This window comes from Podarcis pityusensis (assembly GCF_964106645.2).
Source record: "Podarcis pityusensis genome assembly, chromosome: 7".
Taxonomy (NCBI): Eukaryota; Metazoa; Chordata; class Lepidosauria; order Squamata; family Lacertidae; genus Podarcis; species Podarcis pityusensis.
Window position 1 is genome coordinate 2,230,324 of NC_138031.1, and position 25,423 is coordinate 2,255,746.

At 47.9% G+C, this 25,423-nt stretch overlaps 2 protein-coding genes and 2 long non-coding RNA genes across 5 annotated transcripts in view; 1 reads left to right on the forward strand and 3 right to left on the reverse strand.

Moving 5' to 3' along the window:
- The window catches only part of LOC308480979, a 171,657-nt gene that overhangs the window by 53,745 nt on the left and 92,489 nt on the right, over positions 1–25,423 (reverse strand). The window lies entirely within an intron of this gene.
- On the forward strand, positions 5,305–16,445 carry FUT11 (fucosyltransferase 11). Its single transcript, XM_081012689.1, has 3 exons — positions 5,305–6,179; positions 11,406–12,031; positions 13,111–16,445. The coding sequence occupies exons 1-3, from the start codon at positions 5,388–5,390 to the stop codon at positions 13,256–13,258; spliced, it is 1,566 nt and encodes a 521-aa protein (XP_080868815.1). The 5' UTR covers positions 5,305–5,387; the 3' UTR covers positions 13,259–16,445.
- Positions 8,122–9,250, reverse strand: LOC308480934. The gene is made up of 2 exons (XR_013988317.1): positions 8,817–9,250; positions 8,122–8,237 (listed from the first exon to the last, which is right to left on the reverse strand). It is a non-coding gene; the product is annotated as an uncharacterized lncRNA (long non-coding RNA).
- LOC308480791 (CTTNBP2 N-terminal-like protein) overlaps positions 19,423–25,423 on the reverse strand; it is a 35,446-nt gene continuing 29,445 nt past the window's right edge. For both annotated transcript variants that reach the window (XM_081012650.1, XM_081012651.1), the window contains exon 5: positions 19,423–23,979. In XM_081012650.1, coding sequence (XP_080868776.1) covers positions 22,546–23,979 — 1,434 coding nt within the window. In that variant the 3' untranslated portion in view covers positions 19,423–22,545. The remainder of the gene's footprint in view (positions 23,980–25,423) is intronic.

Consider the following 25,423-nt stretch of genomic DNA (forward strand, 5'->3'; position numbering starts at 1 on the left):
AGAACCTGTATTTTGGCCTTATTTAGTAGCCCACCCATCTCAACAGGGAAGGAAAGTGTTTGTTTAGTGATAGCTAATAGGAGGAACGCGGGTGGGGAGGAACGCGGGTGGGGAGGGACGCGGGTGGCGCTGTGGGTTAAACCACAGAGTCTAGGACTTGCCGATCAACAGGTTGGCGGTTCGAATCCCCACGACGGGGTGAGCTCCCGTTGCTCGGTCCCTGCTCCTGCCAACCTAACAGTTCGAAAGCACATCAGAGTGCAAGTAGATAAATAGGTTCTGCTCTGGCGGGAAGGTAAACAGCATTTTCATGCACTGCTCTGGTTCGCCAGAAACGGCTTAGTCATGCTGGCCACATGACCCGGAAGCTGTACGCCAGCTCCCTCGGCCAATAAAGCGAGATGAGCGCCGCAACCCCAGTCGGTCACAACTGGACCTAATGGTTAGGGGTCCCTTTATCTTTAATAGCAGGCAACTTGTGCCATTCTAGTGCAGACAGCTCTGGTCTGATGCCCTCCAGATCTACAACTACAATAGAAACCACAACTCTCCTCAGCCCCAGCCAACATGGCCCGTGGTCAGGGATGGTAAGAGATACAACTAAAAACATTTGGAGGGGGACCACATTTGCGGAAGGCTCTTGCAGAGGTTGGATGGCCATCTGTCATGCTTTAGTTGAGATTCCTGCATTGTGGGAACCTCCTCAAACTATGATCCTTTTAGTTTGGCTTTTTACAACGATAAAGAATCATGTTTAATGAGCTAAAAAAAATTTCAGTATACCTGTGGAAATGTTTATTATAATGAGTGTCATGTTACTGTCATATTCCCTGGATAGTTCTCCTATGGCAGTTTTTAAAGGATGCAATCTTTTTGACTTCCTCGTTTGCATCCCGCTTTGAACACACAATGGAATCCCAGAGAAACTGAGGCATTTCCTGCTTTCTTCCAGTAAGGTACGTGGTGGGTACAAGCTACACTTCAGTGTCTTGTCACTTAAAACCAAAATGCAATACAACCAATTTGTATTAGTAGAGTGGCTAACACAGAGATGTGAAACTGAAAATTTTAGATTTTAAGTCAGACACAAAGTGCAATCTATGCGTGTTTATTTTGTGAGAAAACCGTGGCCAATAAACCATGTAACTGTGCAGAGAAATAGACTTAAAACACCTGTTTCTGTTTAAGTCCATGATGTGCAGTGTAAAGATTAGAGAACAGTGTGAAATTAATTATCTGGGCTTAGACGGCTTATATTCCATGCTGGGGGGCGGGATAAGAATCCGAGTTTGCTTTTGCAACAGCATATGAATCTCTCTGGCTTTAGCAGTTAAATTAGTTCACTCCTTAATTCATGAAAACTCCTTGTATCATAAGTGATAGGAGTCAGAGCCTGGTAGGCAAAGACCCAGCAGGTGCATTTGAGTATTACATTAAAAGCTGGGAAAATAAACAGCCTTGCAAATTAAATCCACAAACCTGTTAATTCATGCGCCTTTCTGTACCTGCAGTCAAGAGTGGCAAATCAACTTTTCTCGTTCCTCAGTCTCCCTTTGAGGCAGGCACCTGCACTTTTAAATCTTAGGATGACTTGAATTTTAGCTCCCTAGCAAGAGCTGGAGAATGTTCCTAAGCTGCTCTGTGCAGGCTCCCATCCATGCACAAACGGCAGGACAAATATACTAGCCCACATGTTCCCACACAGTGATGTTAGGTCATAGATGCCATATTTATGGCCCAAAATGGGGAATGAGGGGTAGAGCTCTAAGTGACCTAGTTTCCTGGAGAGCATAAGAGCCCTGTTGGATCAGACTAGGCATAGGCAAACTCGGACCTTCATATGTTTAGGGACTACAACTCCCATCATCCCTAGCTAACAGGACCATTGGTCAGGGATGATGGGAAGTGTAGTTTCAAAACAGCTGGAGGGCCGAGTTTGCCTATGCCTGGATCAGACAAATGGTCTGTATAGTTCAGCAGCCTCTTCCTACGACGACCAACCAGATACCTATGGGGAAGCCCCAAAAGCAGAAATGAGAGCAATAACTCCTGTCGCCTCTTCCCCACATGCTGAAACTCAAGGCATTCTTACTTACTGCAGTTGACAAGGTCAGTGGCTATTTATCAACTGTTGCTGACATTAACAAGACACACTCCAACGCCAGTGTGGTGTAGTGGTTAAGAGCGGTAGTCACGTAATCTGGAGAACCGGGTTCGCGTCTCCGCTCCTCCACCTGCGGCTGCTGGGTGACCTTGGGCTAGTCACACTTCTTTGAAGTCTCTCAGCCCCACTCACCTCACAGAGTGTTTGTTGTGGGGGAGGAAGGGAAATGAGAATGTTAGCCGCTTTGAGACTCCTTAAAGGGAGTGAAAGGCGGGATATCAAATCCAAACTCTTCTTCTTCTTCTTCTTCTTGTCAGTGGTGCAGAATGTATTCAGGGAAACTAGGATTGCAACCATTGCCCTCACCTGTGATTGACCACAAACTGAAGGTATATGCAGACTGCATAGAGGCGCTGTTTGTGTGTGTGAGAGACTTCACCCTAGTTTCCATGTGTTTAACGTAGGTGGATAATGGGGCACAGAGTTAAAACTTTAGGGAAATAATGGGGAAGGCAACTTGAAGAACACACATCGCCCGCTGCTCTGGCAGAAACAAACCTGTCTGTGCCTGAATTTGAAATTCACCCTCATAGTGATTTTCTATTTCAATAGAAGGCGTAACAGTAAAAATATTAGTAGACATTTCTTTTAAACTTGAGTTTTTCAACACGCAGGGAGTTGGTTTTTTAGCACAGATTTCCTAAAATCTTGACTATAGAATACCCTGGTTCCAGCATGTGTATGCACCTACTGAACATGAAGCTAAAATGCCAGGGGATAGCGTTGTTACATTAAACCCAGAGCTGTGCCTGCAAATTGGAGAGCTTTGTGTGATGCTGAGTTGTCATCTTGAGGGTTTGTTTTTTAATAAGGAGTTCTGCTCTGTAAATCAACTAAATTAATTAACACACAAACCATGACATTTCCCTCCTTACAGCACTTGGCAAAGAGTTGGTAAGTAGCTAGAATTTTCATGTTTTCCTCTCCCATTTAATATTGCACGTTTTTAACCTTATGTTGTTGTTGTTTAGTCGTGTCCGCCTCTTCGTGACCCCATGGACCAGAGCACACCAGGCACTCCTGTTTTCCACTACCTCCCGCACTTTGATCAAACTCATGCTGGTAGCTTTGAGAACACTGTCCCACCATCTCGTCCTCTGTCATCCCCTTCTCCTTGTGCCCTCCATCTTTCCCAACATCAGGGTCTTTTCCAGGGAGTCTTCTCTTCTCATGAGGTGGCCAAAGTCTTGGAGCCTCAGCTTCAGGATTTGTCCTTCCAGGGAGCACTCAGGGCTGGTTTCCTGAAGAATGGAGAGGTTTGATCTTCTTGCAGTCCATGGGACTCTCAAGAGTCTCCTCCAGCACCAGAATTCAAAAGCATCCATTCTTCGGCAATCAGCCTTCTTGATGGTCCAGCTCTCACTTCCATACATCACTACTGGGAAAACCATAGCTGTAACTATATGGACCTTTGCTGGCAAGGTGATGTCTCTGCTTTTTAAGATGCTGTCTAGGTTTGTCATTGCTTTGAAGAAGAATACGGTACACATATTCTGGGGAGGCCTTATGTTGGGGGGGGAGGCCTTATTATTGGGGAGGTCTTATTTTCGGGGGATGCCTTGTACAGTGGTGCCTCGCAAGACAAAATTAATCTGTTCCGCGAGTCTCTTCGTCTTGCGGTTTTTTCGTCTTGCGAAGCACGGCTTTTAGCGGTTTAGCAGCTATTAATGGCTTAGCGGCTTTAAGAAAAAGGAAACAAACTCGCAAGAACTTGCAAGACATTTCGTCTTGCGAAGCAAGCCCATAGGGAAATTCGTCTTGCAGAACGACTCAAAAAACGGAAAACTCTTTCGTCTAGCGAGGCATTCGTCTTGCGGGGCACCACTGTATTACAGCGAGAGGCAAAACTGGAAGTAGGTCTTATTTTCGGGGGATGTCTTACTTTTGGGAAAACAGGGTATCTAAGACCAAAATTCCTACCCTGTTTCCCCGAAAATAAGACAGTGTCTTATATTAATTTTTGCTCCTAAGGATGCGCTAGGTCTTATTTTCAAGGGATATCTTATTTTCCCATGAAGAAAAATACGGTACACATATTCCGGGGAGGCCTTATGGTGGTGGTGGGGGAGGCCTTATTATTGGGGATGCCTTATATTACAGCGAAAGGCAAAACTAGGTCTTATTTTCGGGGATGCCTTACTTTTGGGGAAACAGGGTATCTGAGTGCCTGGAGGCGGTTGGAGGTTGGATGGCGGCTAACAGATTGAGGTTGAATCCTGACAAGACAGAAGTACTGTTTTTGAGGGACAGGAGGCGGGCAGGTGTGGAGGATTCCCTGGTCCTGAATGGGGTAACTGTGCCCCCGAAGGACCAGGTGCGCAGCCTGGGAGTCATTTTGGACTCACAGCTGTCCATGGAGGCACAAGTCAAATCTGTGTCCAGGGCAGCTGTTTACCAGCTCCATCTGGTACGCAGGCTGAGACCCTCCCTGCCTGCGGACTGCCTCGCCAGAGTGGTGCATGCTCTGGTTATCTCCCGCTTGGATTACTGCAATGCGCTCTACGTGGGGCTACCTTTGAAGGTGACCCGGAAACTGCAATTAATCCAGAATGCGGCAGCTAGACTGGTGACTGGGAGCGGCCGCAGAGACCACATAACACTGGTTCTGAGAGATCTGCATTGGCTCCCAGTACGTTTCCGAGCACAATTCAAAGTGTTGGTGCTGACCTTGAAAGCCCTAAACGGCCTCGGTCCAGTATACCTGAAGGAGCATCTCCACCCCCATTGTTCACTGAGGTCCAGCTCCGAGGGCCTTCTGGTGGTTCCCTCGCTGCGAGAAGCCAAGTTACAGGGAACCAGGCAGAGGGCCTTCTTGGTAGTGGCACCCGCCCTGTGGAACGCCCTCCCACCAGATGTCAAAGAGAAAAACAACTACCAGGCTTTTAGAAGACATCTGAAGGCAGCCCTGTTTAGGGAAGCTTTTAATGTTTGATGTATTATAGTATTTTAATATTCTTTTGGAAGCCGCCCAGAGTGGCCGGGGAAGCCCAGCCAGATGGGCGGGGTATAAATAATAAATTATTATTATTATTATTATTATTATTATTATTATTATTATTATTATTATCTTAAGACCTCAAGATTCCTCTCACATCGGCTGTTTAGCCACGGAACCGGAGGCCGGACAGGAGGCCGCCGCCCCGCCGCCGCCGAGGGGCGGGCAGAGCCGAGGGGACCCGCCGGCGCCTCAGGCCTCCTCTCAGGGAAGAGCCCGGAGGAGGCCATGGCTTTCGTGAGGCGGCCCCTCATGGCGGCGGCGGCCCTGTTCTCGCTGGCGCTCTTCGCCTCAGCGCGGGCCGAGAGAGGCGGCGGCGGCGGCGGCGGCGACTGCGCCTCCTCCGGGCTGTGGGAGTCCGAGGCGTCCGAGGCCTGCCCGGCGGAGCTTTCCCCTCACGAAGCGGCCTCCTTCCTTCCTCAGCCGGCGGGCCTGGTGGTGGCGTCTGTGGCGGCGGCGGCGGCGTCGCCGTCCTTCCGCGGCCCGGGCAACTCGGACCCGCGTCCCAACCGGGAGCTGCCCATCCTGCTGTGGTGGAGCGGCGGCCTGTTCCCGCACTTCCCGGGCTCGACGGCGCGGCTGGAGTGCGGCGGCGGCGGCGGCGGCGGCTCGTGCCTGGCCACCACGGAGCGGCGGGCTCGGCTCCGGCGCCGGACGCGGGCGCTGCTCTTCTACGGGACGGACTTCCGCGCCTACGAGGCGCCGCTGCCTCGCCCGCCGCACCAGGCCTGGGCGCTGCTCCACGAGGAGTCGCCCATGAACAACTACCTGCTCTCGCACGCCGCCGGCGCCCGGCTCTTCAACTACACCGCCACCTTCCGCCGAGAGTCCGGCTACCCGCTCAGCCTCCAGTGGCTGCCCGACCTCGACTACCTGCGCCGCCCGCCGGCCCTCGGCCTGGCCCACAAGGAGAGCGCCCGGCGCCGGGAAGGCCTGGCCGCCGTCCTCTACATCCAGTCCCACTGCGACGTCCCCTCCGACCGGGACAGGTACGTCAGGGAGCTGGCCAAGCACCTCCAGGTATTTATCCTCGCCCGCCTCGCCCGAGCGCCAGGCCGGTCTCTCGTTTTAGAATGTATTTCGAATAATTGTGATTTTGGGTCCACTGTGTTGCTTTTACTGTTGTTAGCCGCTCCGAGACGGGCTTCGGCTGGGGAGGGTTTATTTATTTTTATTTATTTTTGTTTTTTGTTTGTTTGTTTGTTTGTTTGTTTATTTAATATTTATTTATTATTGTTATTTTATTATTCTCCTCAAGGAAATCCTCACGACGACCCTGTGAGGTGGGCCAGGTAGAAAAGGGATCGCCCAGGAAGATCCGCGGGGGCTGAGCGGGGATGTGTGTGTGTGTGTGTGAGTATGTGTATATATATATATATATATATATATATATATATATATATGTACAGTGGTGCCTCGCAAGACGAAATTAATCCGTTCCGCAAGTATCTTCGTCTAGCGGTTTTTTCGTCTTGCGAAGCAACCCTATTAGCGGCTTAACAGATTAGCACTATTAGCGGTTTAGCGGCTATTAAAGGCTTAGCGGATTAGCTGCTAAAAGGCTATTAAAGGCTTAGCGGCTTAGATAAAGGGGGGGGAAAGCAAAAAAAAAAATCTCGCAAGACATTTTCATCTTGCGAAGCAAGCCCATAGGGAAATTCATCCTGCGAAGCAACTCAAAAACGGAAAACCCTTTCGTCTAGCGGGTTTTCCATCTTGCGAGGCATTCGTCTTGCGGGGCACCACTGTATATATGTATGTGTGTGTGTGTGTGTGTGTGTGTGTGTGTACAGTCATACCTCAGGTTACAGACGCTTCGGGTTGCATGATTTTGGGTTGCGCACTGTCCTGAACCCGGAAATACCGGAACTGGTTACTTCCGGGTTTCAGAGCTTGCACATGCGCAGAAGCGCCGAATCACAACCTGCACGTGCGCGCACACGGTGTTGCGGGTTGCGAACACTTCAGGTTGCGAATAGTAGGTTTGGAAGGGGCCCCCCCAAGGGCCATGTATTCCAGGGGTGCCAACTTCAATAAAATATTGGGCGCGCATCATAATAACCCACCCTCTTTTGCACACCTTCCAGAAACCTTGAGCTGCTTGGGGGAAAAGGTGGGTATGAACGTAATAAACAAATTGTACAATAATAATCGTCCAGCATCTTCTTCTCACAGTGGCCTAATTCTCCTAAGAACCTAGGAATCTAGGTAGACTGCCTCTGGGCTGGGAGGTACCACCAGAACCCAGGTAGAGCCGGGCCACTGGCCTTCCTTACAACACAATCCTGGGAGGTATGGGGCTCTTCCAAATCCACTTTGTGGTCCGAGGCTGAGGAAGTAAACATTCCAGATTGTGGCTTAAGGTACGAAGAGGCTTGTTGGATCAGGCCAGTGGCCCACTCAGTCCGGCATCCTGTTCTCAGAGTGGACAAGCACATTGTCTCCATGAGAAACCCGCAAGCAGGACCTGAGGACCAGAGCCTTCTCACTTCCTGGGGTTTCCAGCAACTGGGATTCAGAGAATTTGTCCAGTCTTCTTTTAAAGCCATAATAATAATAATAATAATAATAATTTATTATTTATACCCCGCCCATCTGACTGGGTTTCTGCAGTCACTCTGGGCAGCTTCCAACAGAGCACTAAAATACAATAACCTATTAAACATTAAAAGCTTCCCTAAACAGGGCTGCCTTCAGATGTCTTCTAAAAGTCTGATAGTTGTTTTTCTCTTTGACATCTAGTTCTCTATCCTTTCTCACCCTGCCTTTCTATCCCTACCCATCCTGCTTTTCCTCTCAGCCATCCATGTCTGTTTGTGACATCACAGAAACTTTGACATCATCGTAGCCATTGGCAACTACAGAAACAGCTGCAAAACCCCCCATGGGAAAAATCACTAAACATGTATGCATTTAGAAACTTAACGTTGCATTTGTTTTATATGAAACCAGTCAGACACAGTTTTGCTTTTTTTAAAAAGGCATTTATTTAGGAAAATAAACTGCCTTGCTTCAGTCCTGCTGTTCAGTCTCTTCATTACTTTCACGATCCGTCTTGGGGGAAACCGCACCGGCTTCCTGAAAGGCAAACAACACGTTGAGTGGGATGGCCTCTGTCCAGCAGCCTCAGCCAGACCCTCCACGGGCTGCTGCCTGGCAACTTCACCCTGGACGTCCTGGTCAATTTCCGCTGGTTTCTACCCATGAATATCCACTGGTTCCATTCACCCTGTGCCCAAAGGATGGCATCTGCCACCCTCTGAGCACGTATTTCCCAGCCACAACACTACTTACCTGGACCACGCCCGAATGCTCCCATTCACACACGCAGACACACTCCATTCGAAACCTCCCATTCACACACGCAGACACACTCCATTCAAAACCTCCCATTTGCACTCATAGACACACGCCATCTGCCATCCCGTGAAGAATGTCTGTGGACGCATTCACACACCCAGCTTCAAGTCATGAATATCCACACAGCTTCTGCCAACTGACTTCCAAAGGTGACCTTCAGCCAGCTGACATCTGCAGCACCTTACGGCACCCGCTGGCTTCTGACTGCAAACTCCACCAGCCACCAACACCTGCCGGCTTCTGACTGTGAGAATCGGCTGCCTTCAAGCTGCGATCCCACCCAGCAAGCGAACTTGCCTTCTCCCTGTTCCTCAGCATCCCATTGCGTGATGAGTGCCTCCTTCCTCCTGCCATTTTGCATCCATGAGGAAGGAGACCCTCCAGAGCTGAGTGCCACAGCTGCTGCCCACTGAGGTCTGGGCTGGGAAGAGGGAGAGGCCACCTTTATAGCCAGGCAACTGACAGATGCCTTTGTGACATCATAGACAGTGACAGCATAGACAGCCCCCAGCCAATGGGAGCAGCTGTGGACGTGTCACCATAACCTGTTTGAGCATCACAACTGTGGCTGCACCTCAGCACCAATGGACCATTTGTTCACTTACTAATAAAAAGTCATATAGCTCACTTCTTATCCATACCAGGGAAGGGCACACCTTAAAACTGAGGGGGGGAAAACATTTTTCATCCTAAGGATCATATCCCCTTACAGTCAGGCAGTGCAGGCCAGAGGTGGGTGGAGCTGGAAGCAAAAATGAGCAGAGCTCTGAATGCAGCTCTCATCTTTGTACAGGACATAAGAAGAGTGTGTTGGATCAGGCCAGTGGTCCAGCATCCTGATCTCACAGTGGCCAACTGGATGCTTGAGGGTCCCTCTCCCCTCTGGTGGTTTCCAGCAACTGGTATCCAGAAGCATTTCCTCCTCCAACCATGGAGGCAGAACACAGCCATCAAGGCTAGTTGCCCTCTCCTCCATAAATTTGTTGGGTCCTCTTAAAACCACCGTCTCCTGTGGGAGTGAGTTCCACAGGTTAACTGCCTGAAGTCTATCTGTCCTGAATCATCCCAACACTCAGCTTTGTTGGGTGTACCCAAGTTCTAGTGTTATGAGAGTGGGAAGAAAAACACTTTTTCTATGCCATGCATAATTTTGCAAACTTACATTATGTCACCTCTTGCACATCTTTCTTTGAAAGTAATGTTGGCTGACCCTAACTCATCCTGGCTGCAGCCCTGCAGAGTTGCAAAAAAAAATGGTTTGGTGTGTTCATTGTCTTCTAGAGCAATCTGACTCATAATAATAATAATAATAATAATAAGTTTTATTTATACCATGCCCTCCCCAGCCAAGGCCGGTTTCAGGGCGGCTAACAAGCAATAATAAAAACAAGTTGAAATGAAAATAACTTAACAATGAGATTAAAATACAGTGGTGCCCCGCAAGACGAATGCCTCGCAAGACGCTAGACGAAAGGGTTTTTCGGTTTTGCGTTGCTTCGCTAGACGAATTTCCCTATGTGCTTGCTTCGCAAGACGAAAACGTCTTGCGCTTTTTTTTTAAAGCCGCTTGAAGAGGCGCAGTTGCGACGGACCGTGCTTCACAAGACGAAAAACATCACAAGACGAAAAGACTCGCAGAACGAATTCTTTTCGTCTTGCGAGGCACCACTGTACATTAAAATATTGAAACATTAAAATAATAAAATACAGCCTCATCACAGGAGGAGAAAGAAAAAAGAAATGGGCCTCAAGTGACTTGCTCAGTAAAGTCTTAAGTGAAAGTGTAGATTTTGTGTGCATTATTTTCTTGTAGTCTTTATCCATTAAAAAACAAAACTGTTGCGCTTCAACTGTAGGCTAAATATCTGGGTCGGAGGGTGGTAGCCAGCCCTGTGCCAATGTGCCGTTCCTCTGGTGTAGCAGCAGCACAAAACATTTCGCCCTTCCCCAGAGTCTGTGCCAGGGGGTCCCCTAACCCCCCCGAGCTGATTTTGAGGGGTGCAAGTGAGGAGGGGTTGAAGGCAAGGCGAACGTTCTCTTGTGCAAGCACAGCAAGCCTTGAATACTGACCAGAATACATGCCTCCTGAGGATTTATATGATTCTGAGCCAGGTGGGTGGAGTATAGATAATGAAGTTGTTCATCTAACTGGCATGTAACAGACCAAATAGGAGAAAATCAGTTTGAGGAGAGAGAGAAATGGAAACAGAATGGAGAGCCCTGTTTACTACTGCAAAGTGTCAGGACAGGAACCCCCTTCTGTGCACACAGCCTATATTTAAAACACGTGGCTTCCTTGCAGAAATCCTGGGTGCTGTACAGTGGACACTCGGGTTGAGAACATGATCCGTGTGGGATGCACATTCGCAACCCGCGTCTGCGCACACGCGGATTGCGATTCAGCGCTTATGCGCAAAGCGCGGTTTAGCACTTATGCGTATGCGCGACCGCCAAAACCCACAAGTAACCCATTCTGGTACTTTTGGGTTTCGGTGGTCCACAACCCAAAAAGACACAACCTGAAGCTGCTGTAACCCGAGGTGTGACTGTAGTTTGTCCCTCAGACTCTCCTTCCGTGGAGGCTTTTAAGCAGAGGTTGGACAGCCGTCTGTCAGGGATTCCTTAGTTGTGATTCTTGCTTTGCCAGGGGCTTGGACTAGGTGGATCCCTTTCAGCTCTGTGATCTACAATTCTTGGAATCCTTAACAAACTACAGTGCCCAGGTGTTCTCTCTCTCTCTCTCTCTCTCTCTCTCTCTCTCTCGGCAACAGGTGTGTGTGCATTTTTGATGTGTGTTTAGCGCTTGGAAACACATTTGGATTGGAGTGAGGAGGTGGGCCCACAACCCAACTGTTTCTTTTTCAGGATGATTTATTTCTGTCGTAGGTGGACTCTTACGGGGCATGCCTGAACAACCGAGAGCTTCCCAGTGCGAGGCTGAAGGACACTTCTACAGCCACCACAGAGGACTCTGAATTCATGGCTCTTATATCCAAGTACAAGTTCCACCTGGCGATGGAGAATGCCATCTGCCGTGACTACATGACGGAGAAGCTTTGGCGGCCGATGCACGTCGGAGCCGTTCCTATATATCGAGGCTCCCCATCTGTACGTGACTGGATGCCGGACAATCATTCCATCATCCTCATTGATGACTTTGAGAGCCCCAAAGAGCTAGCAGAATACATTAATTTTCTGGACAGGAATCCGGAGAAGTATTTGGAATACCTGAAGTACAAGAGTCCCGGCGGCATTACGAACCAGTTCTTGGTGGAGAGCATGGAGAGGCGGGAATGGGGAGTGAATGATATGACCCGGCCTAATTATTTGAACGGGTTCGAGTGCTATGTCTGTGACAAGGTAAATGCCAGAATGAAGGCGGAGGAGGAGCATAGGAAGTCTCGTGGGAAAGTGCCGCCCCCTGAGCCTGAAATCGCCCAGTTCTCACACATGGGGTGCCCGCCACCAGCACCCGGGTATGGAAATATCGAAGACATTCCTGATGGAGACAGGTACTAGCCGTTGTTGTGGAATATGCAGCTGTCCTTAAGAAAGCTGAGGGTTGTGCGGTGCTAAGTTGAAGTTGCTTGCTCTGCTGGTGTTTTGGATTGATTTGGATTGATTACATTTCTGCACTGTGCGTTTCATTCAAATAAACTCTAAAGCGACTTACAAACAATAAATAATAAGAACAGTGGTCACCTGGGCTGGTTCACTTCAGTGGAGATCGCTCTGTGGGCTGGATTGTGCGTGCGCATGAGCAGCGTGCCCGCAATTTCCTTCATCTGCTGTGCAGATGCGATTTCCGGCGCCGCAGGAGCAAGTCCCCGTGTTGCGCTGTGTTGGTTTAGCGCAGCATGTGGGGACTTGCCGAGCGGGCGGCTCAGTTTGGGGGCAGCTCGAGGGCTGGTTAAATACCCCCCCCGGGCCACTTGTGGCCCATGGGTTGCCGACCCCTGAATAAGAACATGATAGAGCATAAAAGAACATCACAAATGCAGCATAAACAGTACAGAATAATTAACAAATCATCAGTGAAACAACTGCAACCTATCAAACACAGGGAACAAAGCGACAGCTAAAAAATAAGCTAAACATTGCAATTAAAGCAAAAGTCATAACCTATAAAGCATTTATAACCTATAAAGCAAAATAAACCACCTTAAAACAGCAGCCAAAAAATGAACTAAGCACACACACATTCTCCACACCCGCATGACTCATAATCTTCCACTCTGTTCAGCTCATTAAAATATACATCCACATAATGCAGCAACTCCCTTCTGAAGGTTCCTGGGGCTGGCGGTGGGGCAGTATAGGTGAAACTAACCACCCCCTGATGGCAGACAAACTTTTTCTCCCCTCACAATTCTCCCTCTGAAACAGCTCCCTTATGAAGGGAGGGTGGGGCAAGGCAGGTGGGAAAAGCCATTACCTGCTGGCCAACACAGAAAGTTGTGCAAGAGAATGTGTTAGAACCCAGAAGTGACTCGGAAACGTCCTAGAGATGTCACTAAAACGTCACTTAAGGGGCATTTGCAGGCTTTTCTAGTGGGTTTCTCCGCACTCATTTTCTTTATTTGCTTTTTAGCTGGAAGGAGATGTGGCTGCAGGATTACTGGCAGAGCCTTGATCAGGCTGAAGCCCTCACAGCCATGATTCACCACAACGAGTCGCATCAGGGGAGATTCTGGGACTACATGCACCAAGTCTTCATGAAGAGAACCCAGCAAAACTAACCAGACTTGTTATTCAAGCTTCTTCAGTGTTATGAGAGGCAAGCAGGGCATCCACAGATTTACCAGCACCGAAATTGCGGTTCCAGGACAACTTGGAAATCATCTTTTATATATGGTATTCTCACTTTGGAGATTACATTTTTTTTTAAAAAATTCTTGCTTCCAAGAAAAGGCCAATTTTGAACCAACTTTTGGTATTGGTTCATTTGCCACTACTCCAAGACGAGGAAGCCTCCCTGATCTGTGGGGCAAAGAAAAGTATTCAGCATTTCTGCTGCTTCAGCGTCTCTCAGAAAGTACTTTTTGGTGTGTATGTGCCAAATTCCTCAACACGGACTGTTGGGCTTACTGTAAAAGTCCTGAATGGTTGCACTTCAGGGATACCTCCATTCATAAGTATTCTTCAACATACATTGGTTTCCTTAATATTTTTGATAGATTTCATTTAATATGAAAGCGAGCAGAACAAGTTTACATGAGCTCAGCTATGCAGTATTCAAATAACCACTTCTCTATGGGCTGAAATATGTTATGAACTATGCACCTTATTGTAGTGCATTTCCTCAATTTGTAGAGACTACACAGTTGCTCACTGTTCCCCTGGTGATGTGATGGGTGCAAGCCCGCAGTAAATCACACTGAGCAAGTTGGAGTTAACTCTTTATTAGCAAAAGCAGGATCTGGGAGTGTCAGGCCTAGTGAGCAAAGCAACCCATCTTCGGTAGATCTCGCCCCATGGATCAGTTGCTGAAACTGAAAGTCCCCGCGTTCTCACAGCTGCCTCAGTGTTAGAAACAGAGATATGAAATCTGGGAGCTAAATGACACCCTAAACCTAGGTTATGGGTGCCACAGCGGAATGCTATTTTTATAACAAGACTACAAAGCTGTAAATGAATGAATTGCAGCTAAAATCTTACGTTCGTTTTTCACATGGTCTAGTCCTCATCTGAAGATGGCAAAAAACAAAGCTATGCTTCTCCCGCCCTCTCCCTTTATAGTCGTATGAGGGTCCCTCAAAACGCTGCCTTTCTGGAAGGCCAGCAGAGACGCAGAACCTATCAGCTTGCCTGATAGTGCAGTCATTTCTTGGAAGTCAAGCGGGCAGGAATTTCTCCTCCCATGCCCTCAGTGCCAGCAGTGGCGGTTTTAATCTGAAATCTTGGGTGCAGTACTGCGCCCAGAGCTCAGAAATTGCTTGCACTAATGACATTCCCAGTTGCAAAATGTGCCTAGAACAATGGGAGTTTTGAACGCTGAGCTGCCCAAGTTCCCCTCCTTTTCAGTGTTTTCCCCAAGCAATCAGACTGTGCCTGCGTGAAGCCAATTTCTTTCTCCTTTTCATGCCTCCTGGTTCTGGGAGACCGGCGGGAAAGGAGCTTGTTGCAGCAGGAGGGGGAGACACCTGTGCCTCTTCCCCGGCCAGACTCCTCTCTCCTTCTTGGCCTCTGTCCTCTTCTGCCTCTGATGCGGGACTTCTCTCTGCCACAGACTCTTCCTGCTCACCAAACCCTGTCACCTCTTCAGTTTCTTCCACCTCCACCTCTCATTCCTTTCCCTCCCCTCCCTCTGACCACTCACTGTCACCCCACCACCAATCGCTGGGCTCTGAGCCTTCTTTCCTTGGGGTTCCCCAGCCAGTTCCATCATTCCTCTGTGTCCATGACATGGTGGTTTTATTAGGCTGGTAATGACAGGTAGCTTGATGCGGCAAAGGAATTGGAGTTAGGAACAATGGACAATTTGTGCTGATTTCCGTTAGTTTTGTTTTGTTTGTTTTTTAAAATACAGTGGTACCTTGGGTTACAGACACTTCAGGTTACAGCCGCTTCAGGTTACAGACTCCGCTAACCCAGAAATAATACCTTGGGTTAAGAACTTTGCTTCAGGATGAGAACATAAATTGCGCGGTGGCAGTGGGAGGCCCCATTAGCTAAAGTGGTACCTCAGGTTAAGAACAGACCTCCAGAACGAATTAAGTTCTTAAGCTGAGGTACCACTGTAATAATTAAAGTTTATTGACAAACGCATACAGAATACAATAGAAATGATGAATGTGGCTAATAGCAAGAAATGTGAAAGGAGAAAAATAAAATACAGGTGCAGAGGAGGGGTAAAAGCCAAGAACCTACTGGGAATACAGTGCCACATTCAATTGTTGCATATGAGAAATAAAAATTGGGTCAATGTACTTGTCTGTAGAGCAGGGGGGTTAGTGGGCTGTTGAGTTTGCATAGGAGAGAAACTTTAACCATATTGAGTGAAAAAGACCCATTCTCGATGAACCATTAGTGACTCTGTTAATATGCCAGGTGTTCTAACAATACAATGTCCCATACTTTCGCTAATTACACCTCCTAGGAAGGAGGTAGTGTCGACTTCCAATGGGCAGCCCCTGTCAATCTGGCTGCAGCAAGAATGCTTCGTCCTTCAGTTTAATAAAAGTATTGTCCCCTCCCAACATGTTTCTGTTCACAGAGGTACATTTCTGTTTACAGAATTAAAAAGGCTACGCAGTGGATTGTTGGAAGTACATTCAAGTCCAGTTTTTGTACTTGTATGGGTCAAGATGTGTTGCAACACTAGTTTTAACCAAGTCTGTTCTTCCTTTACCCTTAAAACTCACGCTGTGTGCAAATGTAGCTCTTCAATAAGAGGCATACAAACGTGATATTTTTTCTTTATCCAGATACTTGGGATCCAGCACAATTTTCTGTCTCCAGGTAGTAGAGAACAGATGCTATGTGTCGTAGGTATGACTAGTCACCTGCTGGACAGAAATCATGGGGGTGCATATGGCACAAGGGCCCCTGGCCTTCAGCAAACATTCCCTGGAGACCAAGGTGGCTGGCTGACCTGTCCTGTGGAATGCCATCCCATCAGACGTCAAAGAGATGAATAACTACATAACCTTTAGAGGTCATCTGAAGGCAGCCCTGAATTGGGAATCTTTTTAATGTGTAACTTTTTATTATGTTTTTATATGTGTTGGAAGCCACCCAGAGTGGCCATGTCAACCAGTCTGATGGGTGTGTGTGTTACAAATAATAAATTGTTATTGTTCTGAAAGGATACCCTGAATAATCCAAAGGGAAATGATGGTGATTGTTCAGTACCATAGGGTGGGTTTCCACTGCCCTCCCCCCACAAAGGAATAAACAAAAGCATTTCTTTTTCTGAACATAAAATCATGCTCAGTGCATTTTTGTTATCACAGCGTAATGCAAATCGGGGCTGCAAAAATGAAAGATGAGTAACTGCGGTACTTGCCATGCTTATGGTCCATAGCCTTGCATGTTGATGGTCTGAAGACCCACCTCTCTTCTCCAAATTGAGGTATCCTCACCTTAGTTAGGCCACTCATTTGGGTTTAACCCTGGAATCTCCCCCTCCCAAAAAATGCTGTGTAGCAGGTCTCTCTGCTGTTTCCTAACCACGAATTGTGCACCACAACATTCCTGTACTCCATGTGTTTTAGCACTCGAGAGCAAGCAATAGTGCCCATGTGCAGCCAATGCCACGCGCTCTCAAGTTTCCTTTTTGGAATGGCTGCACCACAGCTGCTCCTGGCGAGACCCAGTGCACCCCAGCATTTCCAGGATGCACCACTGGGTGAAGCGGGATTGCTAACCGGCTGCGCGGCCTTTTTTCACATTGCTAAGATTAAGATGGGACACGGGTGGCGCTGTGGGTTAAACCACAGAGCCTAGGGCTTGCTGATCAGAAGGTTGGCGGTTTGAATCCCCACGACAGGGTGAGCTCCCGTTGCTCGGTCCCTGCTCCTGCCAACCTAGCAGTTCGAAACCACATCAAAGTGCAAGTAGATAAATAGGTACCACTGCGGCGGGAAGGTAAACAGCGTTTCCGTGCGCTGCTCTGGTTCGCCAGAAGCGGCTTAGTCATGCTGGCCACATGACCCGGAAGCTGTACGCCGGATCCCTCGGCCAATAAAGCAAGATGAGCGCCACAACCCCAGAGTCGGTCACGACTGGACCTAATGGTCAGGAGTCCCTTTACCTTTAAGATTAAGATGCCTGGGAAGGTGGAGGTGACAAAAGAACTGGAAGATAAATAATCCCAAAGGGCAGGTAGGAAGTGGGATGCTCCGGGTGTTGACATCACCCTTGTAGAATCACATCCCTGCAAGAAGGGTGGAGGTTTCCCAAGGCAGCCTGAATGTACACACCAGGGCAGAAGCACAAGTTGAATTTGGCTCAAGTTCTCAATTCAGGTCAAAGCTGGTTTTGGCACAAGTGTGAACACCATTGGTAGTGTTTCTTGGGAGAACTGGAATTCCTTACATTGATTTTATTTTTATATATATTTTTATATATATAGTGCATGGAATAAACAGCCTTCCGAGGCCCCACACTAGTGACTCTTCAGGAAAAAGGAGGATCTACCTGGGTGGAAATTGTACTAATTTAAGAAAAACACAGACAATCTAGATGGAGATTCATAATGCAAGAGTCTTAATATCCCTTCGTTTTAGAAGTTGCAAGGATACGTTATCTACCACAGTTGACGTTATTGTTGTTAACTTCTAACACCAGGTGGCACAAGCGAGTTATTTTTGCACTCTCTTCCAATGAGAAATTACAGAGCCAGAGATTTGTTGCAGAAATCAAGACTCCCAATCAGCCAATAAAGAGTAATTGCAAGAGGAAGGAATAAGGAAACCACACCTGGTTTTGAGACTTTGTGACTAGTCTCAAGGCCATACAGGCATCTGAACCCAGGACTCCATCTGATACTCTAACCACATCACACCATTAAAACACAAATTCAAGGTCTAAGAAAGAGTGAAGCTTGGAATTTATTGGGTTGTAATCTGCTAACTTTTTCTCAGATCAGACCCACTGAACCTAAATTAGTTATGGCCATTAATTTTAATGCATTTACTCTGAGTAAAAGGTAGTTTTATACAACCTTATATTGTCCTATCATTCAACATATATGTAAAAAAAAAAACACAGTTCAACTCACCCCCAACTCTGGCTCATGAGGACAGAGGAGCCGCACATTTCAGTGTAAGGAAAAACAGCTTTGGACAAGGCTTGGCCCCCCCTCTTTAGCAGTGCAAAAAAGCACCAGTACATGTATTCAGCTGCTAAAGATGCTCAGTTTGAGTCTCTTCCCATAAATGGGAAGCAGGTGTGCAGAGCTGCTCTGAGGCTCTCAGGAGTCATTGCCCAAGAAATGGACAGGGTTAAGCAGACTGCCACCACGCAGATTAATACCTTCATCAATCTGAGCACAGCATGTTAGAAAAAGTGGCAGGTGGAACTTAACAGGGTTTTGATGGTGTAAATGATGTTTTTCAGCATTCCTGCCTAGGGAGAGGACTTTGCCTTCTGCAGCAGAGTCCACCTCCTCTCCCAGAAGGGGAGGGAGAATCTGGTTACCTGCAGAAGTGTGATCTGCAGAACTGGTGCACATGCACCACTATTACTGGTATTTATTAACTTGCTATACTACCCTTCATCCGATCGTAGGGCAGTAGCCAAGTGTCCCTTTCCCCTGCAAAGTCCTGGGACTTGACTTCCACAGTTGTGCATAGATTCTGGTGTCGTCAGTTGCTCCCGCAGATAAACCAAAGTAGCAGATAGAAATGGTTTAAAAGATGAACAACCCCCAGTGAATAAGTACCGTATTTTTCGCTCTATAAGACGCACCAGACCACAAGACGCACCTAGTTTTTGGAGGAGGAAAACAAGAAAAAAAATATTCTGAATCTCAGAAGCCAGAACAACAAGAGGGATCACTGCGCAGTGAAAGCAGCAATCCCTCTTGCTGTTCTGGCTTCTTGGATAGCTGCGCAGCCTGCATTGCTCCATAAGACGCACACACATTTCCCCTTACTTTTTAGGAGAGAAAAAGTGAGTCTTATAGAGCAAAAAATACGGTATTTCCTCAGTTTAGGAAGGGCACTGGTCCACGATGCAAGGTAATCAGGAGGTGCTTTAGAAATGAAGGGCTGGGAATTCAAAGGTGGCTGCAGAGCCACACCATCATGTTCTGCAAAGCTTCGTGTGCTACTGGCACACACTGCCTAAAAGCTGAAGAATAAAGGCTGAACTGCCCCAAAGCTTCATGAATGTTCAGCAAAAACATCCAAGGATACAAGCTGCACGGTGTACTTTGAAAACACGTTCTTGTACAATATTCACATCATAAAAATAAAAACCTTTATTGATAGTATGAACGTTTAAGGTTTAATGCTGCCAGCTATAAAAATGGTAAAAAGACTTCTGCTTCAGACATTTGACTTTACAAATATACAGATGTTAATGACAATTAATACTAGATTATGCAGTCTGAACTTCATTAAATTCCCATTAGCCAGTGACAAACCTCTCTAGCAACACACGATTCAGAGAAGATTAAACATTATATTCCCATACACACAAGTCTATAGAGAACTTAAAAGACTAACCCTAGAAGTCTCACTGGATTAGCTGGAACCATTTTAATAGTTGTGCTTTGTTTAATCTCAGAAGATAGGCTACTAGCAAAAATACATCTTTCCTCTTGCATTCTCCCTTCCTATAATCCATTGTTGAATACAGTACTCAGTGCATTTCCTAATAAAATTATTGTATATAAATCTCTATCATATCGTAAAGAAAGGATACAAGTTAGTGTAAACACAAGGAAATATTTAAAGGGCTGCTACAAAACCCTCCTGTTTTAAGATTAGAAGAGACGCTGGAAAGAAACCATTCACCCCATTTTCAGCTGCACGGCCCACATCCGGACACTGGGACAGCACAAGCGAGCTGTTCTGTGTGCTTGTCAGAGTTGTTTCCTATCTGCCTGCAAGCAACCAGCAATTACAATTGGCCAGAAAAATGGGAACTGCGGCACACGGATCAAAATTTAAGAGGGATGGGATCATGTGGCAGGACCTCCTATGTCCTCATATGCCTGAGAGCCTGCCCTCAGAAATAACAAGTCAATTGGCAAAAATGCTTCCAGCAGAGCAATAGACCAACTTGCAAGACCAGAGAGTGGCAATTTGAAGCAGCACCAATTATTATTTTTTTAAAAAAACAAGTATTCAAGAGCTTTGGTCCAGTGAAGGAATAGGACAACCTTCTCCCCCCTGCCAAGGGCCGCATTCCCTCAGAGGAAACTGACGGAGGGCCGTGGGGGCTAGACACAGGGTTGGACAGGGCCAGAACTGCAGGTCCTCAGCACACCCCATGCTGTTTCTCTTGCCCCAAAGATTGGAGAGTGAGATGTGTGAGATGGCTGTCAAACAAAACAGTAACCGTCTCTCCCCTCAAAAAACACACAGACACGGCCCTTTGGAAAGTGCTTTTCCTGCCGACAGAGGGAAAGGCTTTTGCAGGTACCAATGGGGCAGGATCTGCACCTGCAAAGCTCCCCCTGGTCAGGTGGGGAGCGTGTCCAAGGTGGAGGCTGTAAGGAGCAGGAAGAGGAGAGCCACACGCGTCTCGCAACATGACACCTGCTGGTCCTCATGTAAAAACAGCAACATTATATTACATTTTAAAAATGTTTATTTGTGCAGATTGATTCTAGGGGAAATGGCGAAATGTGTTAAGGTCAGTGTATTCGGAAGCTTGACCACACACTCCTGCAATATCTCAGGGCCAAGCAGCCTGGCACCATTTGAGACAGGAGCCAGACACATGGCTTGCGAGGGTCAAAGGCGTAAGACATGTACAGTACAGGGAGCTTCTTCATTAGAACGAAGACTTCTTCAGTCCTGTATCTGCCCCGTGTCACTAACCATCTTTACTAGGGGAAAAGTTCTCAGACGTAGGGGATATAAAGCTTAAGAACAGCTTCCTCGTGGGTTGAATCCAACGCCGTGCCGCTGTTTAAGTGGGACACACTTCACTCTTCCTCCTACCCCACCCCACTGCCCTCCATGCACTCTCAAAACCTGGAGAGTTTGCAGCCCTTCGGGAGAAATTCTGGGGATGGAGGGAAGAGAGAAAGGTCAGGTCCCAGCGTGCAAGCAGTGTTGGATTTCACCCTGTAAGTGTAGTTCCTCGTTCCTTTTTCTTTTTTGAGATATGAAGAATTTCAACGATATCATCAAACCAAGATTAAATGAGTTGTGTGCACAACCTGAAGACTCCCCTCATTTCCCACATATATATGCATCTCTACGTGAAACATAATAATAATGATTTGGTTTCCACAGCGCTGCCAGGGAGGTTGGGCTGCCTTCTCTCAGCAAGCGCCCCTTAGGCAGCAAGACCGATGTCAGCTCAACATACAGGATTACTGCGGCATGAGCACGTTTTAAGTTATTGCTTTGGATCGTCTAGTATGGATCCCTATCCTTCCAATGCAAAAACCTGTATAGAATTGACTAACCATTTCTCATTTCAAGTAAAGTTAAAGATCTTTATCAAATAACAAGATCCCGCTCTCAGAAGTTCTACACACACACACAACAGTAGACTATGTGAAGAATATTAAAAGCTAGCTTTCAAGATTTAATCTCGCCTATTTTATCTCTCTGCGCAAGAGAAAAATGCAAGGAATGGATACTTGACTGGGAAAAAGAAAACCCAAACAAACTGGCACCCTGATTGTTTAAAGCTCCCAAAGTGTTTTTAAAGAAAGGTTATGTCATCAGAAAGGCCTGGGATGCCTAAAGCTCAGCAACAGGGGCCAAAGTGCTCCTGACACAGCAGCTACATGGACTGACTTGGTTCATAGCAGGGAAACAACTGACCGACTCTAGCGGTCACCTTTGGAACATTCCCCTTCTGTAGTGTACTGCGAACTGGAAAGGATTAAGAACAGTGTTGATTTCAACATTCATGATTCAGAGAGGAAACTGCTTTCTGCAGTTGGACGATCCCTTCTGGGATTTGCAGAGAATCACATTCATATCTGCAGGCTTAAGCTCAGGCACTTCTTAGAAAATGTCTGTCTGGAATGGAAGTTTGCATGGAGTGTTGTGTTTTTTTCTGCATAATTTAAAAATGAGTACTCCGTCGTCATAGTCCGCTGGTCCGCTCCCAGCATCAGGAATTCACCGCATCTCTCCGTCTCTTTTTCTCTCTCTGTTTGATGTGCCTGCCTGCTGCTATGAGAGACCTTGAGGCTCTAGTGTTTAAGAAAGGTCTGTACACAAGTCGTGCTATTTTCTACACGCTATAAAATAAAAGGAAAAGGACACTAAGTGTGTTATACAAACAGATTTTTGTTACTACCCAAATAATAAATAACATGGAGTGGCTAAGACAGTGTTTCAGCTCTAGGAATTGCAAACGCTTGGATTGCAGCTCTTTCTGGAGACTAGCTGTTGGCTGGCAGTAAGATCTCAATTTCCTTCCCGTTGGCCACCACGGCATTGATTGAGCAGCTGCTCACCAAATCCGCAGGGGAACCCAGAGAAGGTGCCTGAGAAGAGGTCTTCGTCGGTGGAGTGTGGCTGGCTGGAGAAGGAGCCAGCCCAGGTTTCTTTGGAGGAATCGGCGGAGGGTTCCCTCTTTCGGCTCTGGGTATGGTTGGCGATTTAATGCCAGGCGAGAGCGGGCTGGAGACTTTGCCTGGGCTCGACTCGCTTTTGGGGCTCATGGCGCTGGCCAGGGTCCGGTAGTCCGTGCCAAAGGGGGAGCTGTTGGGCGAGACGGGCTTGATAGGACCCTGCTGGCTGGTGAACCTGGAGAGGACCTGAGTAACAGTGTTGCGGGCCAGCTGCTTGGCGGCCGAGTTGTCAACGAGGGTGGGCGACAGGTCCCTGGACGGAGGGCTTTGGAGACCGCTCGACGGGTGGTCCTGGTCAGCTTGGGACTGGAATTTGTGGCGAGCAGCGTGGAAGCGCTGGTTGATGCCCACCTGGTAAGAAGACTGGTAACTGGGGCTGCTGGCCGAGGCTCCAACCAAGCGCTTAGTCATCACTGGGGAGGAGCACGGGGAGGATGTCAGCGAGGAAGAGGCGGTGTTGCTCGGAGACAAGGAGATCCCACTGGAAGGCAGCGGCGGGATGGATGGGGAAAGAGACTCTGTCCTCACCGGGGAGCTGCTGTTTTCGGTGGGACCCTCAGCAGTGGACCCGGCAGGCTTGTTCTTCTCCAGATTCTCCATGCTGGGCTGGGCTGGCTCCACGCTTGCTTGTGCATCAACCTCACAGTGCCCATTTGCCTTGGCATAAGAGTGGGGGGCCGTGGCAGCAACAGGCGACAGGGCACGTGCCAGTTTGATGGTGCTTCCCTGGCTCTCCTTCAAGGGGCTTTCTGTCTGGCAAGCGACGGACCGATATGGGTCTTCTGTGACGGTCGCAATGGACACCTTGGCGACACTTGGTGGAGGGTTCTCTGCTTTGCAGGAAGCCTCCAGCTCCTTGAGGGTCTGCTTCAGCTGCTCCACTTCTTCCTTCAGGGCCTTGGTGCGGTTCTCTTCCCGGTTCAGCTTGGCTCTCAGCTGCTCCCGCTCGATGTCGAACTCAGAGAGTTGCTTCTCGACCTGGGCCTCCATCTGCAAGCCCCTCTTCTTCTTGGCTGCCAGCTCCTCCTCCAGCTGGCTCACTTTGCTCCTCTCCTTCTCCAGCTTCCCGCTCAGCTCCCCCAGCTTCTGCCCCTCCTCCGCAGCCTTGGCGGCGGCTTTCTTGCACTCCAGCACCAGCATGGAGGAGAGCTGCTTGTGATGGGCGTGCTCCTCCTCCAGCTGACTCGAGAGCTTCTTCTGCTCCCTTTCAAACTTCTTCACCTGGGACTTCTCAAATTCCAGCTGGAAGGGAAGAGAAAGAGGCTTAGAGGAAGGAGGGGACCATGTTTGGCTTCTCCACAAACAGAAAGACCCTCAAAGTCAGTTGTGTCAGTTAACGAGGGGAGAACGAGTGCAAGAAAAACAAAGGTCTTTCTTGTGAAAATTCTGCCCTCCCAGGCTGACAGGTGTCTAAATCAACGGAAGATGATTTAGACACCTGTATAATAATAATAATTTATTTAATAATTTATTATTTGTACCCTGCCCATCTGGCTGGGTTTCCCCATTCACTCTGGGCTGCTTCCAACAGAACACTAAAATACAATAACCTATTAAATATTTAAAAACTTCCCTAAACAGGGCTGCCTTCAGATGTCTTCTAAAAGTCTGGTAGTTGTTCTTCTCTTTGACATCTGGTGGGAGGGAGTTCCACAGGGAGGGCGGCACCACCGAGAAGGCCCTCTGCCTGGTTCCCTGTAACTTGGCTTCTCTCAGTGAGGGAACCGCCAGAAGGCCCTTGGCTCTGGACCTCAGTGTCCAGGTAGAACGATGGGGGTGGAGACGCTTCTTCAAGGATACTGAGCCAAGGCCATTTAGGGCTTTAAAGGTCAGCACCAACACTTTGAATCGTGCTCGGAAACGTACTGGGAGCCAGTTTAGGTCTTTCAAGACCAGTGTTATATGGTCTCGGCACCAGCTCCCAGTCACCAGTCTAATTGTTGAGTACATAATGTAGGTCGGGAGTGGACACTTCCTGCAAACTGAGGGCCACATTCTCTTAGGTTAACAGTGTAAGAGACTTCCTACTTGCAGTAGGTAGGGGTGGAGTCAAAAATCCATTCATCCTATCACACAAACACAAACCTGTTCCCACTGTGCGACTGCAATTTGAAATGGGGGGAGGGGGAATCCAGTCCATTGAGCCTCCAGTCCAGAATGGGACCAGGGGTGGGCTTTTAAACTTTGCTCCCACTGCAGTCCTGATCTTAACTGCCACAGCCATTGGCACTGGGGGGAAATTCAACTGACCCCCGTTTCTTCCCATGGGCAAACAGAAGAGGGGAGAGAAGACAATCATATTTTCACTACCACTAAAATGCACACCGCAGAGCCAAAGGGTATATCAAATTTCATAAGCTGCATTTCCTTTTATCCTCAAATGTTATTTTAAAAGACCTATATTGGCTCCCAGTATGTTTCCGAGAACAATTCAAAGTGTTGGTGTTGACCTTTAAAGCCCCAAACGGCCTCGGTCCAGTATACCTGAAGGAGCGTCTCCACCTCCATCGTTCTGCCCGGGCACTGAGGTCCAGCACCAAGGGCCTTCTGGAGGTTCCCTCATTGCGAGAAGCAAAGCTACAGGGAACCAGTCAGAGGGCCTTCTCAGTGGTGGCACCCGCCCTGTGGAACGCCCTCCCACCAGATGTCAAGGCAATAAACAACTACCAGACTTTTAGAAGACAAC

Excerpts from the sequence above, each read along its gene's own strand:
- FUT11 (XM_081012689.1), top strand. The coding sequence starts at position 5,388 with ATGGCTTTCGTGAGGCGGCCCCTCATGGCGGCGGCGGCCCTGTTCTCG. Across the intron at positions 6,180-11,405 it reads AGCTGGCCAAGCACCTCCAG|GTGGACTCTTACGGGGCATG; the intron begins GTATTTATCCTC and ends TTTCTGTCGTAG. Across the intron at positions 12,032-13,110 it reads GACATTCCTGATGGAGACAG|CTGGAAGGAGATGTGGCTGC; the intron begins GTACTAGCCGTT and ends TTTGCTTTTTAG.